The sequence below is a fragment of the Diadema antillarum genome, unplaced genomic scaffold (assembly GCF_040938485.1).
Source record: "Diadema antillarum isolate AM-2024a unplaced genomic scaffold, OU_Dant_1.0 seq00000126_RagTag, whole genome shotgun sequence".
Classification (NCBI taxonomy): domain Eukaryota; kingdom Metazoa; phylum Echinodermata; class Echinoidea; order Diadematoida; family Diadematidae; genus Diadema; species Diadema antillarum.
The window spans coordinates 261,540-275,722 of record NW_027271205.1 but is presented as its reverse complement, the minus strand read 5'-3'; the positions used below and the strand labels follow the sequence as shown (position 1 = coordinate 275,722).

Below are 14,183 nucleotides of genomic sequence, written 5' to 3'. Positions count from 1 at the left end.
GAAAACAACTTCGTCGCAATGCAAATTTTCGTCACGTAACCACACTCATGCGCTGTCAATATGAGTGCTACGTGTAAGGCAAAGCGGGCACCGTGCAAAATGATGTCCAATACGCAAGGTGTTATCAAAATCACACACATGAGCAACATAGCCATATACGGGTGGAAAAAAGATTTGTATCGATATTCATTTCCTTTAAAATAGATTAGAGTCTCGAACATAGTGATGTACTATGATTATTCTGCTTGATAAACTTTGAATACATTCAGAGCTATTTCACAAGTCCTCCGCTGAGGTCGTTAAGTTCAAGGCGACCAGAATTTCACTTGTATAAGCTTACACAATCTAGCTTTACGTATAATGGTGTGATTATAAATTCTAGCCATAGAAACAAAATCACCATACAGACGCTGCAACGGAAAGCTCATTTCTGCAAACACATGGCTTGTAACTTGTTTGGTTAACGTGAAAGATATTTCTTCCACCCGTACCACCACGCTTTTTGGGGCCAGCGGTCGCTGCATGCATACTTAATGACCAGGGCGCTTAGACCTGGCGCGTGCTGAATTCAATTGCATTCAACGCTGTAAAAATAGAATCATCGCGCTTATGGTATGAATGACCTTTTCCTGCTCTCGTTCAAATTGTGGCTCCGAACACACTTGGTGTTTTTATTTTTTATTTTTGTCAGAGCAAAGTAAAATTGCGAGGCAACCAGAGAGTGTTTAATGAGCACGAACTGATAACAGCCACATCATAGTTGGATCATCTCTGGGATCATCTCCTCGGGCGTCATTGCAATCACGATTAAGATGTGGGTTCTATTACCCAATCTGCATAAAGATAACGATATACAGGGGAAAATGAAATCGTTTTGATCACAGCTTTCGGGTTCCCCATAATTTTGTATAACCCATCGGTAACAATGTGCATTGTAAGCCGGATGAATAATATGCAATATCTCCTATGATGCCTTGACGCGTGTTATAAGCCAGTTCGTAATTAGCTCATGTGCACATTTTCCATATTACTTTTCTTTTTGTTCCTTAAGTTGGTTAGGCACTTCACTCATTTTCAAAGCGACATAGTGCTTGAGCTTACCAGACGTAACAATTTGTAGAATTCATGTTCCAACCAAGAATAGAACTTGCATAAACCAGGTGACTAAAATGAAGGATCCATTTCATTATTGTGCATCGAATATACTATTTATTATTATTGCCAAATACAGTTTAAGGCTTTGAATGTCTTTGTCGTTTGTCAGATATATGTGCTGGCAAGCACCTTTTATAAGAATTATGAGAATAATCATTACATCACAGATGCTTATCTCAGTGACTGTAACAACTAGCATGCCAGTTATCACAAATGCCCTTTTTCTGCTCACGCGCAAAGTGAAATTACGAACTGGCTTATTCCTTGAATGCCTTTGTTATTGGTTGTATGGTCAACTAAGACTATTCTACTTGAGGGATTTCTCGTTGCTTGGGCACTCAATGAACCCATTCCAAAATAGATGCAGGTTGAAAGAAAGTGTAGACCCTACCCCAGCACATAATAAGCACGATAAGAGTGAGAAAAGCACGGCAAGCGGCTTAACAATCAAAGTAAGGAAAAAAACCTGGCACACGCATTAAAATGTGGCATCCGATGCGTCCAGAATCCATTCATACAATTCTGCAGAATATAGGTGTCATGACCAGGTATTAGAATATATAGATATATCAGTTCTAGATATGTACAACCTGCAGGTCAACATTCAAGTATTATACGAACCACTGTATCATAATACGAAGCCTGTTCCCTGTGCCTTCTCTCCAAAATGTTAAAACGTGACCAGTGATACTCTTCATTATTACTTTCTCCATTTTATCTATGATACATTTTCCTTCTTTATTTTTTTCCAAGGGATCAGAATGGTGTTCATTTCCATGGTCCACCTTGAACTAAATTAACTAGGCCGCCGTGTCGCCTACTTCCTTTGCCTCGTACTACATATAAACTATCCGCCTTTTATGTTTTAATTCTATTCCATGTCACGAGTAGTGTTGAGGTCACTCAGGCATGCATGCTCGCCTCCAGTCGAGCTGGAGTATTGATTTATCTCGTGCGACATCTCATTGTCTTCTCCACCGGAGCAGCGGAGGATGAGTTCCATCCGATAATCATCTAACCTCCGATCAAGGATATCGGGGAAAAAATATGTGTGGATTTAAAGGGATGGTATAATATTGGTTGAGGTGAAGATTCATCTTTTAACGTTTTGCGATATTTTCAGAAATCACTCTCTGAAGTGTTACAGAGCATGCAATCTCAAGCGGAATTGAAAGTTTATTTAATTAAAAATCGGTTTTGAAATGACTGAAATATCTAAAAGCAAGTTAAAACAAAGCGATCCCAATAAAAGTTGTGGCCTGTCGCATTTTATTAGGATCGCTTTCTTTGGATATCTCGGCCATTTCATGACCAATTTTCATCAAATAAACTTTGGGTTCCTGTAAGAATTACATATTCTTTCATATTTCATAAGAAGTTTTTCTTCATCTCACCAACACACACACACACACACACACAAACGCACACAAAGTTGGAAACTTGCAGCCCCATCTAAACCAAAACTAACCATCCCTTTAACAACATGGTGTGAGAAAGAAAGAGAGATAGAGAGAGACGAAATATTCGTGCGAGTGTTATAGTGTATCAACGAATTTCCCATGATAACTCTATAGATCATAATCACCCGATATAATTTAGACTCGTCATGCCCCTATGTAATTTGGAGATCAACAGAAATTCCGCATGTTGTCGCCCAGTGAGACCAAACTCACATTCTGCATATTCAGATTGTTCGCTGGAAAACCATGTGGAATTTATATGGCTTGAATCAGTATGTTGTTTGGTCCACGAATGATTCTTTTATCGCGGTATATCCTTTTGAATGTCATTGCCCATAGGCACGTGTGTGTATACTCACGTTTAACCGACCTGGGCTCTCTTGAAAACAATGGGATGTGCTAGGTATACGTGCTTTCGTTAGTTTTAATGTGAGAATATTCGTAAAGTTATGATGATAAGAGATAGAAAGAAACAGGAACATATTTTGGTGTTTGTCTTGATCATAAATATAACATGATAAAGATGTTAATAATCCATGTACGGCTTTTCTGCTCCAACCAATTTTGTAGTTAATTGGATCTGCACAGGGCGTGAAAGTCTACCTGTTTTCACTCTTTGCCTCCGAAATATGGTCTGTTCTACAGATTTAGCACATGGCATGTTCAGTTTCCACGAGCAGTGAGTTATACTAATAACCTCTTCTGATGATGATGATGATGATGAAATCATCACCAACACTGGATCACTTTCAAACAAAATTTGAAGACCTACTTATTTTGATATCCCTTGATATGCACTGGACTTTTATTGTCACTGCCTGGTATTTGTATATATTTATCTCCTATGGCGCCTGGGGATGACATTAACATTCATAGCGCTTTGTATCCAGTGGAAAAGGCGCTCTTAAAATATCTATTTTTACCATTATACTAATGCAACGTCGTGCTAGTCGGAAGGAAATTCTCTACAGGAAGTGGAGATAGTGCAAATAATTTGCAAGTTCCAGGGTGCATGATTACGGATTAAATATCGAAAGAAATGTTTATGGGTGTAGGCTATACCACTTGTTTGTTTCCTTGTCCATTGTAGAAGATAGCATAGCTGGATTGCCCATATTTAGCTACTAGCTGGTCTTCCATGGGGTCCAGTTGGATGTGAGGAGCATATTACCGGATACTCAAAGCAATGACAATAAGCCAGGTCTCAATGATAATAACTACAATGAGATGGAATTTGAATCTCTTACCAGATGATTTTTCTTCTGGATTCCGGGGAAAAGATTATACAATGTATCCTAAGTTATACAATTTTATTTTGCCCCCTTTGTATGAGAAAAGCGGCAGAGACAAAGGCAAAAAGATTTAGATAATCGTTGAATTTTTGTAACAAAGCTATCTCGTCATCAGCAACAGTGCATTATGCTGAAGTATATAAATGGTACGCGAAGTATTATGGATTTCTGGCCACGGGTGCTTTAATGCGGGTTTTCAAAGGGAATTACCTACCTGTCAGTTATTCATGGGTTTCGTAGGATCGGATTTTCCCTCCATGAAATATTCATTTCCGGATCCACAGATGTCGCCGACGAGAGGATTCGGCGACGCATGTTGATGCCCGCATATTCAACTTTTGTTTTGTCCCTTTAATTGGTAGTTTGCTTCAGGGAATGATCTCGTAAGACGTGATAATGTGCTCCGTTGTTCAAACGTCTTCAATATTCCCGTGGGTGTGACTATAGCGCGGAATCTGTTAGTAGGCTTCCGCACGTATTTTGTTTGATATATGGTTCTTTCATATTTTGTTTATGAAATAGCCAAAAAAGAATCAATTTTGACCCAAATCGTATATGGGTGATGACAATCACCTCGAATTAACGCGGACACAAACCTATGAATATTTGTAAGAGTGTAGAAAGTGAAATCATAACATCAAGTGTGCATATTATAATAATTCCTCACTGAAAGCAACACCCAGGTGTAAAGCGGTGACGATGTTTATCTTTGGTAGATGTTAAACTACTGTGGATTTCTACCGCGTCGGTGCGGCAGCGAGAGATGTCTAAATATATTGTCAGCCTTGTAATTTTTAGTTAAATCTTCTCTCCACTTCTCTAATCTTCCATCCCACATACAGCAATCTCTAAGAAATGAAAAATAAAAATAAAAAACATCTCCAATGGCTTATGATGAAATATGATCGATACAATATCGTCATTCGATGCAATATCGTCAATTTCCTTGTAACGAATATAAAGACTAAAACCCGATGTTAGGAGCTATATAGTGAAGATAATACACGTATAAGTTATAATTGTTGATAGAGGTCATTATGATGGCGCCTGTTGTTTTATTGTGTGTGTGTGTGTGTATGTGTGTGTGTGCGTGTGCGTGTGTGCATTTTTTATATATAAGGGTTATAGTTGGCGAACCGCTGATAGACAAAACAAACATGCGTCCCTGGGTAATGAATAATCCCTTTGCCCACGGATATCTTTGCTATTTGATTCACTACAAATGAATTCCGTGAAAATTCATCAAATTAAGGACAAACACTTTCTCTCGAAGGGAAACGAGCTCCACGACGCTTTCAATGAATATAACTGATGTCATATCAGATCACCTTCAAAGATTAGGCGTTCCTGTTTTCCCTATCCTCTGCCATGAGTTTTACAGAACAAAAAAAAAACTGTATATGTATATATATATATATATATATATATATACATATATACATATTTATATATACATATCAGGCAAAATGGTAGTTGTCATTATTTTCCTGTTTTGAAACACGGACATTCTTCAGTTTCATGTCACAATTTCCCCCTCAATGTCACCTACCCATGTTGCATGTACTTTCTTTTGAACATGGATCATTTCATGGATTGTGTTGATCTAAATCAAAGGGTCTTACATACAAAATTAGTACATGCAGTTGTACATGTAATTTGTGATCTAGCCAAGAACTTTACTCATCCTATAGTCTTAAAACGTTTGGTTTCACTTGAACACTCTTCTCCAAAAACAGCAATGATTGATAACTGAAATCACTGTGCTGGGGAAAGAGCTTAAAAAGAAAAATTACGAGATGATAATGATTCTCTTCGGTAGATTACAGGTGTTGACAAATTGGTGGCCGTTAACTATAGGTCTTGTGTGTTCAGCATCTCACGCGAGGGGGGGGGGGGGGGAGGGGGGACATAAGATTATAATTTAACCCGGTTTTAGGTTTACCCCCTCTTCTTTCATGATGAACAAGTGCAACACTCCCCAACTCTGCTCACTAATCGAACATGCCTGACAGCGTCTCCCCTCCCTCCCCCTTAACTTTTCATCACTTTCCACCGGTGTCGCTCCTCATTATTCCCCAAAGACAAAAAAAGGTAGTGCATGTGCATCTCAGCGAACTTCTCTTCCTCTCTTCTCCCTTTCACCTCGCTGTCCTCCTAGATACCTTCCTCAAATATTCTCCTCTGTCTCTCCGTCCTCTGTGGTCTGCATTTCACGCGCCGATTACTCTCGCATAGATAGCGGAGGCACTCAAAAGCAAATTGCATTTTCACCTGTCTTTGGCTCCCGATCTTCTTTCGGGCTTTGTAATAGGTCAAGCGGCGCATATGTATACTCGCCGGTGCTTCTATCCCTCCTCCCCCCCCCCCCCCCACCTTCGTGTTAGCCGGCTAAGTTAGCATATAGCTACAGAGCGTCCAAATATCGACACCATAGCTTGGTGGTGATAAAAAAAGGTGACAATGTGACATCACTGTCGATTTCATTGACAAGTCGTATTTTCAATCGTCGTGATGTATAAGTAAGTTCATTTTCTTCTGTTGATACCCCAATATTGCTGTTTTAAATGATTTCCGAGACTGTAGTTACGTCGCTTTGGCTAGTAATAACTGTGCTCTCGAGTAGTCACACCATCTCCGTCATGATCCCTATATTGTTAATGCGATCAATGCGATGTACTGGGAAATCAATCTCACATATTCCACTGTATAGACACACACACAAAATAAATGTATTTAACTAATATCTTATATTACATTTTGTATTGTATACCCTCGTTATTTGTGTGTGTGTGTGTGTTGTGTATTGTTCATGTACACTCTACAGGTTTGAAAATTCTCTCGCCATTGTGTATGGACGATTGTTTCGTTTTCATAGTTTTGCAGTATGGATAGCTTTATCTATACAGTCTTTGAGCGGTCAGTAAGAGTTGCCCTATATTCAACGATTAAAAAAAAATGGAAGTCACATCTTTACCCTTATCGACATAGGTTTGTCGTCCCTTGCGAGTCATGATGATGTCACGTGATACAAATGAGGAACGATTGTGATCAGGTGATACGGTTTTGTCTGACGTACATGTATTGTTCCCTCACCATCATTATTCTGCAAAGAGGCTCAGATCCTGCTAGAGTGGGCTGATACACTGCTTCTAATGAGGTCGAACCACGCGCAGGGGATTATTAAGGACATGGTCATCCTTTCCCCAATAGCTTTCAGCACCCTGAGATTGGTATTGTGAGAAGAATCCTCACCCCACCACACCCCCACCCCAAAAAGAAGTTTTATCTGCTCTACATACCATTATACCACACACATGGCGTATTCCCCTCCTACGTCGCAATTTCAATAACTATACATAATAACCATGCAGTCACAAGTCTTGGAATATTGGAATATTGGAACCAAAGTAAGCAATATCATTTAACACTGGGTCATCTTCACGCCTGTTATAGGGTTAAGATACTAATAAAACACGACATAATAATGTGTTCTATTCTATTCCATTCCTTTCCTTTCCACTCCATTCCATCCTATTCCATTCCATTTCATTCCATCCCATTCCATTCCATTCCATTCCATTTCATTGCATCCCATTCCATTTCATTCCATTCCATTCCATTCCGTTCCGTTCCATTCCGTTCCATTCCAATCCATTCCATTCCATTTTATTCCATTCCATTTCATCTCATCCCATTCTATTACATTTCATTCCATTCTATTTTTCATTTCTATTCTATTCCGTTCTACCCGATGCCAACTGGTCCAGTTTGGTATAGGGTGCCATTTTCATTGGATGTGCAGAAGTATACGTATTGGTGATTTAAGGGCAATGGAACTCAATGTATAACGTGTATTTAGTAAATGCAGAAATACTAAAAGAAGAATACATCGATGAAGTTTGAGGAAAATCAGACAATTCGTTCAAAAGTTATGAATTTTGAAAAAAAAAATCTAAATAGCATAATTACAGAGCACTTTCAGAAGGCAAGGTGAATAATTACCCCAATTATACGTCAGTAATAAGGGAAAGGAATGTGCACTTTTCTCACAAAATGGAAACTTATGCACAATGTAATTCCTTTCCTGAGATGAGATACAAGCAGAACTTTATGTATTGTAATTTTCTTTAGAATTTCTATATGTCTGTTTCATGTCTAATTCTAATTTGCCCTGCACATTCGTTTATGCATCTTGTCCTGGGCAACGTATTATTGATGTGATAATTCTGTTACTTTTATTATGTTGTCACGTCTTTCAATGTTTTCCTTTGTTGTTTGATAAACTTCAATGAATTCAGTGATGATGATTAATTCTTTATATCGTCCCAATAGTTTCGGGAATCAGACAAACCAGAGGAATAATAAAACGCGTAATTACATGCTCAGATAAAACAGTATGTCTGTTTACATGGAAAACACCGAAGGAGGAGGAATCGTGTCTGCGTATTTCAATCGAAAATAGGTGTTTTCATATGGCTTCGAAAAGTGGGAAAATATATCATTTTGGAAGCAAAGTCAATATAATCTCTACACTTAGGTCTAGTTAAGATTATGGTTCTATTGGAAACTGACCACTTGTACGTCATATACGGGAACGTCGTTGTTTTGAGCTGTATCTAGGAGTTGTTAAGCAGTGCACGAGCTGATGGCTCGTATAATGTAGCTTCTCTGAAACTACATTAGTGTAGTAGCTTTCAAGTGAGAGTGTGTTGACACACGGCAGCTTCTCGTGTGTGTTGTGTTGAAGCACCATGTATTCAAAATGCGTTCCCCTTCTCTGTGCATTCGTGCCCGTGCTCCATCACCGCGCTGATATAAATAGACTGGTGCCCAAACCCACATTGACTCGCTCAGTTAGAAGCGCCATACGATATTGAGCGGCGGAGGGGAGGGCAGAAGGGGTCACCTACCTCGACAGGGGCTTGCTTACTCATTTGTTTAATGTCAGAGTGCACATGGATTCTCGTCTGTTCCTCCGGAAATTGTAGAGAAGGGGGTTTGATTACCAACTGTGACCTTTGTTCTAGTCTGTCCGTTCTTCCAGACTGCACATTAGTAGACTTGTCTGTAGTTTACATGCATGTGCATTACATTGATCCCAGCCTACAGCTCTCTTTGGTGTTCGACACTTTTGGAAAATGGAAACATAACATTATTCGACAGAGAAATTTTTTTTTTTTGCTGCCAAAACTGACATAATGGTATAACAATGTCTGCATTTTCAAGTGAAAAGTTTTCTCCTTGGTGATATGTGGGATTGTACTCATCATGAACGAAACTGGATTTCGTTGAATGAGTTTCGATTTTTCTTTTTGCAAATTCCAATCACATGATTCTCATCAAATATAATGCCCACATGCGCACGAACACATCCATGTGTGAGGTTATAGTTTGTGTATCTCTCATTCACATATTTTGATGGGTATTGTATGGCCGTATCATAATGTTTAGGGCATAGGAGTAAAGATATACATAATATTATGTAACAGTGTGTTAACTCAATTAACCCGACACCTCTCCATACGCCGTGGATGCTTGCTTTCCGTCCCAAATTCCAAATGAGCTCAGCTCGATTTTTAAGAGCCACACTCTTGCGCGCAATGAGAGAGTTCGTCGGTGTGGCGGAAATCCGAGCAAGAGCTATATAGCCTACCTGCCAGTCGGCGAGTTTTTATATCGCATAACGAAATACAATGCTCGCAAGGATGTAACACTCCTGTGTGTATAGTAAGACTATTATCGTCAGTGTGCTGTCATATGGAATGACATACAGGATGTTATCACCACACCAACTTTTAAATGTCATGCCATTGATATCAAAGTTCTTCGTGTATAGAAGATAGATGTATATACCCTATAGTCGAAGTAATAATCAAGACGAGAAGAGTTACAGCCAACAGACTGGAAGTAAAACTATGTTGGCGCATGCTCAGGCTCAATGACGGCTTGACATCATCATGTGACATCTTAATAATAATAATGATAATTGTTTTGGATATAAACTCCAAATGTTATTGTCCAAGAATGGAAATTCATTCTGCCCAATTGATCGTGGGCCCGGCAGCCACTGAGCAGCGCCAGATCGACGTTGCTCTAACCTTTTCAACTGTTGAACGGCAAACAAGGTAGCAGCAACTCCCATCTTTTAACGTCTTTTGGTACGACGCGGCCGGGGTTTGAACCCGACACCTCCCGATTGTGAGGGCAGCCGCTCTACTCACTGAGCCAACACATCGGTGTTGCTTGATCCGGGAACCCGAGATATTCCTCTCCCGTACCCTTAAAAGCACATTCATTTGGACAATACGGCAACATCGACTATGTTTTCTCTTTACACAATCATCATTTGATTCCGCTTCCCCCTTTTTTTGTAAAGAAATGTGTGTCACATCGTAAATCAAACAGTTTCATGGTGTTTATGAGGTGATATGAACACTTGATATCCTCATCCGCATTCAGATTCCGTACTGCTCTTTGTACGTGCTGGGAAGAATATATGTAATAATTATTACAGTCGTCGACAGTTTTTGAATGGCTATTCTATATACTATTTGATAAAACCGTAAATAGTAGTAGTCATTTCTAATGTTGGGATACGCTGCTCTTTTGTGCATCGTCCTTTTACGCTAAAATAAACACAATTTTCTCTTGAGACAAAACATACAAATCCACAACAGCTCTCCGGGCGAGGGAGACGGGCTTTAAAGAGATCAAACTAATCGTTCATCCGGAAGGTAGTCACGCCCTTGAAGGCATGCTTTTTTCTATGAGGATTTTATACCATAATGCCATGCTGCAATTGCGAGCTCACCATGCTAATCATTCCACTGCTCTCGCTGCTAAATATAGAACTATGTGCCCACTCTTTGCGAAGCATTCGTGACGCCAATTTGGATATCAGGTAATGCGGATTTTGGGGGACGAAAAAGGGGGATAACAAAATACGCAATTAGGTTCGGTATAGCCAGGGGAGGAGATTCAAACCAAACGTTGTGTTTTGCGTATAAAGCTTCGCTAAATCCTCGCTGACAGGACGGAGCTGTTTGTTACGTCGTTGGAATAGGATCTTCGTGACATTTTCCGACAGGACTGATACACGCACTGTCGAGACCCAGTAATCCTTTGGCAACATTACAGTATGCAAGAACGCTGTCCTGCCCCTTGGGACGGAATTTGGAAAAGGGACTCTTTTTCTGGTCGCCGTGAGATTGAGGGGCATAGAAAGGGCATGTCTGCCATTTACTCGAGACTCCCTGCGAAGTCACGTAAAGCAATCAGCGAACGCCAGACGGAAGCGACGAGCGGGGTTACATAGCGAGGTACAGGAAGACAGCGCAAACATTATAGGTATAGCCACCAGAGTCCCCCAAAAAGCATGCAATCTCAACACGCGACGCTGATCAGTTCCCTTATATTTCGCTACACGGTGAGAGATATAAGGGGAAACACGTGGACACCGTACTCTTCCCGACAAACGGACACATACAAACACACATAGTATTATACACACACCACACACATTCGCAGACACAAATTTATGTACGCCAATAAAGGGGCCGACGGAATAACATTAGCATGGACGAGTCTCTCCAAGCCTTATGTAAATATTTCCCTTCTATTTCAGTGGCATTTCACCTCGCTTGTTCTGACAAATCCATTTCCGAATTCATAAGATTGCATTACAGTATCATCAAGGTACGGATATTTCAACTGTAGAATGTTCTCAGATTGATTACCATGCCGCTATCAGTATTTGGCTTTCTCGACGTTGTTACCGATGGTGATTGGTGTGTTCTCATTTCATTTTTATTTCATTTCTGCAATTTGCAATTGGTGACATGATATAGAAATCTGTCACTTTGATAAAGTAATGCATGAAACAATGACGTAAAGAGTTAATTTCATGAAATCGTTTTCAAGCTTGTGTACAGAGAGCAACATGTAGGGAAAAAGCATGTTGCACATTAAATGGCAAATAAACATTCTATTCACAATGCTGAAGACTTGAATTACAAGCAGAACTTGACTTGACCGGCAGGAACACATGAGTATATTTTCAAAAATCCGCCGCACTTATTTATACTTCATTATCACATTTTGTTACAGGAAGCTGTACAAAACCTAAAAGAGTTATTTTTATTTTTGCATGTGTTTGAACGTGTCTTTGAAGAAATGGCGTGCATTTTTGTCCATTTCTGTCTCGTCTTTTTCTCCCCATCAGCGATTACTGACAACAGTCTTTTCTCATTTTCCAGCTAATTGCATTCCTATGGTGCTGAAAATTGTGGATAAGGCGATTTATATCCATTTTATTGTACGCGTACACAGGCACACACATACTCACATATCATACGCGAGAACATAAAGGCACACACACAGAGACAGACAGATAGAGAGACAGATCTGTATTCATATGCACATTCTCAGTGGCGCTTTGAAATGTATACTGTACATGGCTGGTTGGTTATATACCTAAGTATTCCAGAATTTTGACGAATATATTATGTACGTGGCAAAGTAGATTTGAATTCATATAGCTTGCTTGTCATTGGTTAAGGTCACAATATCGTAATGTGTCCATCAAAACAAGAATATAGCCATAATGTTGATAATCTTTTTCTCTTATTTCAAATCTACAGCTTCCTCGTGATCGCAGCATCCGCTTGCGCGTGATGCCGGAGCAGAGCAACGATTACCGCGTGGTGGTCTTCGGCGCCGGCGGGGTCGGAAAGAGCTCGCTGGTGCTTCGCTTCGTGCGGGGAACGTTCCGCGAGACGTACATACCGACCATCGAGGACACCTACCGCCAGGTCATCAGCTGCAACAAAAATGTGTGCACGCTGCAAATCACGGACACAACTGGTTCCCACCAGTTTCCGGCCATGCAGCGGTTGTCAATTAGCAAAGGCCACGCCTTCATTCTCGTCTACTCCATCACGAGCCGCCAATCGCTGGAAGAACTGAAACCCATATATGACGTCATACGCGAGATCAAAGGTGACGTCGACGGAATTCCCATCATGCTCGTCGGCAACAAGTGCGATGACCCCAATCGAGAGGTCAGCATTCAGGACGGTATGGAACAATCCAAGTTCTGGAGCTGTGCGTTCCTTGAAACGTCGGCCAAGACCAACTACAACGTCAAAGAACTCTTCCAAGATCTGCTCCAGCTGGAAAAGAGGCGGAGCATGAGTCTTCACCTGGAGACAAAGAAGACGAAATCGCAGAAGCGCCGCGAGAAGCTGAAGGGCAAATGCACTGTCATGTGATGCCTCCTGAATCCTCGGGTGCATCCATTACGTAGATGCAGGTGACTATAAAATTTGCATCTTATATAGGATCACAAAAGAGTTGCTGGGAGAAGTGTGGGGATGCCACATTCATTACTGCTGTGAGTCAGTCACGAGATTATCGCGCCATTTTGTCCGATGTTTTGACAGCGAGAACGCGGATCCCGCATGCGGTTGACGACGCGACAAGAATTTCTTTCGCGTGCGCGTATAAAACGTCACAGACTGCACACTGTTAAATATCAGACGTGTCTGTGTCACACCCTTTGTCTACCGGCGAGATTTGGTTCCTGGTCCCTTCACTCCGTTGTCGTTCCCGGTTTCGAGTTTCACTGTGTGTCAAAAGAACTATAGTGCTCCAACCATTTTAGCAAGGAGGTGTCGATGATGAATATTACCTTGGTCCACTAGTTGAAAGAATATTCGAAAGAAGACGGCGTCCTGAGCAAATCATAAACTATTTACAGCATCGCACCACCGACCAAGCGTCAGTGTTGCACACCTTTCTCAAACAGACACATCTCATTCTGTCCATCTGCATGTCTGTCTATTTATTGCTTATCTGTTCCTACGTCCGTCTCACCTTTCTCTATTTCTGCTCTTCAATATATATTTACTGAGAGAGCACATATAGGACGGTTTCTTGGTATTGCTGTGAGAGAAAGTTTCATGGTGTTAAGATGTGTACGTTTGTCATACGAAATAACACACAGTGTTTCCGTGGTGCATACAGTTATAGATAAATATGTCGTACTGCAAATGAACTCTGTAAGTTACGTACTACCGTTGTGAAAACACAGGAGTTTCCATACTTAATTATGATAATGTGTATTCATTGTTTCACAGTGTTTTTTGGATCATGCGTTCGAGTGAGGAATAAAAGAAACTTGACACAATTATGTCCAAATCATCATGGAGTCCAGGCAAAAGCACAGTGTGTTTGTAGTTTTTCATATGTGTTCATTACACAGATATCCTGCTTCACG

The 14,183-nt window shown here is 40.5% G+C and overlaps 1 protein-coding gene across 2 annotated transcripts in view; it reads left to right on the top strand.

The window, feature by feature from the left end:
• The window catches only part of LOC139727323 (GTP-binding protein Di-Ras2-like), a 100,609-nt gene extending 86,651 nt beyond the window's left edge, over positions 1-13,958 (top strand). For both annotated transcript variants that reach the window (XM_071638276.1, XM_071638277.1), the window contains exon 2: positions 12,547-13,958. In XM_071638276.1, the coding sequence (XP_071494377.1) occupies positions 12,547-13,176 (630 nt within the window). In that variant the 3' untranslated portion in view covers positions 13,177-13,958. The remainder of the gene's footprint in view (positions 1-12,546) is intronic.
• Positions 13,959-14,183: the final 225 nt, after the last annotated feature.